This window comes from Triticum aestivum, chromosome 5B (assembly GCF_018294505.1).
Source record: "Triticum aestivum cultivar Chinese Spring chromosome 5B, IWGSC CS RefSeq v2.1, whole genome shotgun sequence".
NCBI lineage: Eukaryota > Viridiplantae > Streptophyta > Magnoliopsida > Poales > Poaceae > Triticum > Triticum aestivum.
Window position 1 is genome coordinate 295,640,962 of NC_057807.1, and position 6,447 is coordinate 295,647,408.

Below are 6,447 nucleotides of genomic sequence, written 5' to 3' on the forward strand. Positions count from 1 at the left end.
GCTGGAGATAGCTGCTATCGTGCGGCCCCGAACTCGTGTGATGCAACGTTATCCCTAGCGGTGCCCTAATATTTGTTGGGGTGTTTGGGTTCATATGTGTGAGGTTCAGGGCAAGTGCTGTGATGATGTTCAAAACTGAGCTTTTCAACAACATTTCATGTTCCAGATCATTGCAGCTAAATAATGATTCCCTCCATCCACTATTATAAAATAACTTAAATATTTCAATATGGATTACATATAGATTGAAATGAGCGAACAAACACACTAAGACCCTGTTTGATAGCAAAGTATTATAAAAACTAAAGTATTGAAAACTATAGTAATTTAGTCAGTAGGTACACAATACTACAGTTTTTACATAACAGAGTATTTTGAAGTATTCATGATACAGAGGACCTGTTTGGTACAGTGATGTAACATTAGCTGACTAGCTGTTAGCACTGCATACAAGCATGTTTTCTAGATGTTAGCTGGCTAGCCATTGCATCCAGCAACAGACCAGCGTAAGAGCAGCGCTGCTCTACCTGGCTGGCTGTATCATGCATAAGAACGCAGAGATCCATGCATCCAGGAAGCTGCGATCTATTGCAGCCCCATGCAGAAACATGCCATGGCCTCTAGGTAGCAGCGGCGAGCCATGCGACGCCTACTAAAATTTTGCCGCTGAGGGATAAAACTCTAGAAACGACATGGCAGTGGCAACGATGGCATGGAAGCGAAGGGGAATTGATGCGAATAGTGAGGGAAAAGATAACCATGCTTCCCACTTTCTTTTACAGCTGCTCTGTTTTAAAAAAAGAGGTCCAGAGGTCTTTTTTTTATGCAGAGAAAAAACCTTGGTTTGGTAAATACCGCAGTATTAAAATCACAGTTTTTAGTGGCAACCAAACAGCTTGTTGTAAAAAAAACTATGATAATCTAAAAAACTGTAGTATTCTCATAATACTTAGAAAATACTCTACTATCAAACAGGGCCTAAAACACGTCTACATACATTCAATTTAGAAAAAAGTTGGAACACCTCACAATGGTGAATGGAGGGAGATAGGACCTGTTGTGATCCAGTATGGAGCAAATTTTTTCCTTGAGGAAAACTGCCCAGGTCAGTTATAAACAGAAAAGGCGCATGTAGGCATCTTATAACTGAATATTATCAAGGAAAATAGACAGTATAATTTAAAGATAAGAAGGCACGAAACCATCGGAAAGAAAACTACATAAAAAATTATATTGGCCATCTTCCTTTGATTGGTGGGCTGCAGGCCAGAGCTTGAAATTTGGCAGTAATACAAACTGTCAAAATCTGAGTCAAGACTCACTTTTAACAGTTAACCCCACATGAAATATTGATACGAATAACACATACGCGTGAATATAGCCGTTTAAGGATTTAGTGCCAGATAATTTAGCAACAAAGTGGATATTGCACATTGCTTTCAAAGAGAGCTTGGACAGTGACCTCATTCACTTGACATACCAAACATAGGCTAAAGGAGACGGTGCGACCAGCTCTACATGCAAAATGCACCATGAGGGTCGATAGTAAGCAGCAGGACCAAAACAGATTTTTGGTGCCAGCCACCTGAAAATGGCAACATTATATAGGTAGTTTCTACTTTGGAGGAAGTAGACCAAGATGAGACCGCCTCTGAACTAGATGATGTTTATTTATAAACTTATCCGCATGGGATGGATAGGCCCCTTTGATGTACGCCCGGAGACACTTGCGGTATGAGAAATCCGCCCAATCGCCATTTGTTCTAACCACATACAGGCATCTGGAACTCTTGAAATCAGGATGTCTGTTAACCTACAAACACGATGAGCATGCCACAGATTAGGAGATGTCCACAAAATTTACATATTCCTAGGTTCACAGTGAAAAGATTACTCTCACAAGGTACCAGTATATGTTCAGAGCAATGTGAACTTGCACATTATCAAGATTGAGCCTCAACAGAAATAATAAGATTTCTAGACAAATAAACAGGAGAATGGTTGAGACTCGAGACTGCAGTTCCATTCTTATGCTCATGGAGGTCCTCCTAAGGAATTAAAAGTACTGCATACACTAAGGTTCTGAGATATTCTAACAAGCACATGATAAATTTCTGAAGATAATATATTTAACAATACAAGCATGGCAATGAAGAAACAAAGCAAAAATAAATAAATAGATTTGTTCTAGGGTCTCATGTCTATCTTAGTAAAGAGAACCGATCATGCTAACTCACCATAATAGCATCAAGTCCACAACCAATCTTGTCTTCTGAACGGGGGTGGTGAGCAAGAACCTTTTCTACCACAACCTTTTCATCTTCCGGACTTAAAAACGCACCATCTCCATATCTGTTATAACAGAACACTATCAGAAATGTGATATATGATCGTAGGCACACAACAGCACATCCTTGCAAATTGCAAGTTTTATAGTACAGCAACACATATTATTACATAAGATTTCCTGCATTGGATTAAAACAAGGTGGGGCGCAAGGACTTCACAGCTATATAGCACACCCCATCAGATGAACATTACACGGAGCTGGGAATTACAACTTTCACGCCCCAAGGCAAACTCATGGACATACAACAACACACCCCACAAGGCAAACTCATGAACATCCAACAACACAAGGCACACGCAACTCATGGACACACGTCAACACACGCCCAAGAATTACGAGTCGAGGAGTCGACGAGTCGAGCCGAGGTTGAGACTCATAGACTAATCGTGACTAGTCGACATGGTACTGTAGTACTCAACTTACAGTAATCAACTACTAATAGCTAGTATGTAATGTACTCCCTCCGTCCGAAAATACTTGTCATCAAAATGGATAAAGAGAGATGTATCTAGGACTAAAATACGTCTGGATACATCCCCTTTTATCAATTTTGATGACAAGTATTTCCGGACGGAGGGAGTAGTACATACTATATATTATACAATAAAAATTGAGTTGATCCAGAGGAGGATCACATCAGCATAGGAGAGCAGCAAGGGGAGGAGCTCAACAGCAGAGGGGTGGATCCAGGGGAGGAGCAGAACCAACAATCAAGGGAGAGCATTGTAATGCTCCTGGCCGCCGACGCCGTCAGTGGCGGGCAATGGGCAGTGGTAGCAGCCTGGTCCCGGGTGAGGCGGCTCATTGTGGAGCGAGCCTGGAAAGGTAGGGTTGCAATTTTTTTTTCCTCCTGCGGGCTGAGCTCTGCTCACTTATCCCTCCCAAATTGAGTCGATGGACTCAAACAACCAGACAAGTCTAGACTAGTCGCTCCACCGCTTGACTCAACGAGCTAGTCTACAGGAAGAAGCTAGTCGACAATCAGATTGAGACTACTAGACTAGTTGCACGACTAGTCAAGACTAGTCGTTAGACTGTTAATCATTGCACACGCCACAAGGCAAACTCAACAAACAAGACGCACATCTATCTACGGGAGGACAAAGCCAGACGCTGCTGAATGAAGAGCCACCGCTCGCTGTCTCAAGGCGTGTGATTGTCAAACAAAAATCGAACAAGCAACTCAACCCAGCCATATGGGCATATCACCTTATGCAATCAACCATATCAACCTTCTTGGGTACTCCAATCCCAATCAAATCCCCTTCCTTAATAAAGAGAACTGAACTATCAAAGAGTCATTCCAGTACTGTAGTTATGTAACTGAACTAGGTATGTGCCCGTGCGTTGCCACGGGTCCAAATATGTTTTTAACAAAATAAGAGGACCATACGGGACAAATTTTGATGCAAAACAAGATAATATTATGGTTTAGTTATAAAGCATATATTTTCTGATATTTCTTAAACTGACAAAATAGGTATGTGTGTTTGTGATTGATCTTTATTGGGTTACCAAAGATAAGGATGATACTTATGTGCTTACGAACCATGAATTTATTGCTATTTATTGGATTACCAAAGATGTCTGACGGAGGATGAAGGTACGAGCGAAACGCAGGTTCGATGGGAGAGGAAAACTTACGTATTTTTTTAAGCAAGGAGAGGAAACCTTACATATTTTTTTAAGTAAGTAGAGATAGAGATGATCCAACAATACGTTTTTCATCACAGAATGCTTTGATGGTCCTACATATTCCAGTTGTTTAAACATAACCACAGTAATATAGGAAATGGAAAATTGCATCTTACCGAAATATTCACATACATTTATCTTAATACTCCTTGCTGCGGATGATATGCATGTGTATTTCTCTTTAGAAAAATATTGTCCAGTTTGACAATTTCTCAGGAAATCCTGATTACCTAGCTGACATACTTTTACAATGTTTTTTTTTCTCGAACCATTATGGCATGAAAATCTTACGAGTCAAATGTGCACAGCACTGAAAAATCCGTGAGTCTGCCACTTGAGCTTCCTATTCATTGCAACGAGAGGAGAAACGAACAACTGACCTCCTGGAATGGAGGATGTCTTTGACAAGTTCCACGACGGGACCAACTTCGCGGAGGATCTCCGCCTCAGCCGCCTCCCACTGCTCCTCCTCGGCCCCCGGAGCGGAGGACTCGTTGCCGGCGGGGAGGTCGGAGAACAGGCGGCTGCGGGTGTAGAGTGCAGCAGAAGTGGCGTGCGGCGGGAAGCCGCCGTGGAGGATGCGCGTGGCCGCTCGAGCGAAGGCGGCGGCCAAGGCCATGGCTTCTTCAGCTACGGCGAGAAAGGGTTTCCTGTTTGGGGTTTCAACAGATCGGTAGCATGGGCCTGGGCTTTTTCTCTCGAGACTCGGGGCATCTTAAACCGCCAGCAAGCATTTGTTGGCCTGTTTGGTTCAGCTTTTATCGATGGATTCCGCTGCCGCGCAACAGAATCTAAACCAAAGGGCAAACCCAACAGAATCAGATTTCAGAAATCCGCTGCCAAAATCTGAACAAAAAGCGGAAGCAGTCCAGGACGTGCTTTCGAAAATCTGATTCCGCCGCGGGCCAAAATCTAAAAAAGCTGTATCAGCTGGCTTGCCAAATGACCTATATCTTTTTCACATCAGATTTTCCACAGTTGTTTTTCCACAGCAGATTTTTCTCAGCTGCTTTTAGAAATCAACAGTCGAACCAAACAGGATCACATGTCATCCAGCACGGCACCCATCCATTCATGAACAGGTCTGAACGTCCGTTTTCTCGTAAATCAGAAGCAAACCGATATCTCGGTCCCACCTAAAAACCCTCTCCCACGCCCACGACCTTTCTCCCGCAAAGTAGTTGCCGTATATTCATGGCGGTCAACGCCGCTCCAAAGTGTCAGGGCCACATTCATGCCGGCCTACATCGGACACGAACTCTCACTGGAGCCAGCATTGAAGCGGCGTGCCAACCGAGAGTGTGTCCGTGTTCCGCCCCGGTGCACGCACATTCTCTCTGCATTCAAATGACACCCGTCCATCCGCCTCCCACCATTAACCAAGCGAGGTTGCCGAGGAATCTATTGTGGCGCCCACATGCAAACGACATACGACCGACTGTCGACCGACCGATATTAAACACCCCACCGCTTGGCCTGACATCCGCCTGCTATTTAAACATGGGTATGCCCGACAACATCCACATCACACCTCCGCTCATGATTTCCTGTATGCATCACATCCGTCATGGTCTCAAGCTCCAAAGCCCTGTGGGACAACCTCTTCGGCGAACAGAAGTAGGACCTCTCCGACATTGCGCTCGTCTAGCAGGCCTGCCAAGCCAGCCAGATACCGGTTGGCTTGTCAATGAGTTCTCCGGAGGGTAGCGACGCAGATGAACCAATGGAAGAGGTGACCGAAGACTGAGTCGGCGCCACCGCCCTCGCCGGTCCATGCCGATATCAACACGGGCGAGGCGCAGGCGCACTTCACCGACATGGTGGTGGAAGAGCAGGAAGCGGTGTTCCGTCAGGCGCAGGTCGACCAGAGGTACAACCTCCGGCTCCTTGACGAGCACTGGCTCGCGGGAGGAGAAAATTGGTTGTGACTAGGCGAGCCACAACGCCATCACAAATATGGATGAGTAGAAGGCACTGCTCCTGTTCTACCACATCGCCCGCGATGGCGGTTGCATGCCCTGCGGGAGAAGAAAGACGCTATGTCAGCGGAGATCGGCGCGACGGTGGAGAAATTTGACGACGGCGCCGATGACGTCGCCAGCTCAGTGTTGGCCAGGACACGCCGCCATGACGACAAGGTCGACACGTCCATGATACATCTCCAATGTATCTATAATTTTTTATTATTTCATACTATTATATTATCAATCTTGGATACTTTATATGTTTTTGTGCTATTTTATATTATTTTTGGGACTAACCTATTAATCCAGTGCATGGTGCCAGTTGCTGTTTTCTGCTTATTTTTTGTTTTTCAGAAAAGCAGAGTCCAAACGCTACGAAACTTTTTGACAATTTTTTTCTAGACAAGAGAGACCCTAGAAGCTGCAGGAGGGGACCAA

General features: G+C 44.6%; 1 protein-coding gene across 1 annotated transcript; it reads right to left on the minus strand.

The window, feature by feature from the left end:
- Positions 1-1,246: 1,246 nt before the first annotated feature.
- Positions 1,247-4,772, minus strand: LOC123111482 (protein DCL homolog, chloroplastic). The gene is made up of 3 exons (XM_044532281.1): positions 4,426-4,772; positions 2,238-2,352; positions 1,247-1,813 (listed from the first exon to the last, which is right to left on the minus strand). The coding sequence occupies exons 1-3, from the start codon at positions 4,662-4,664 to the stop codon at positions 1,616-1,618; spliced, it is 552 nt and encodes a 183-aa protein (XP_044388216.1). The 5' UTR covers positions 4,665-4,772; the 3' UTR covers positions 1,247-1,615.
- Between the last annotated feature and the right edge of the window lie 1,675 nt (positions 4,773-6,447).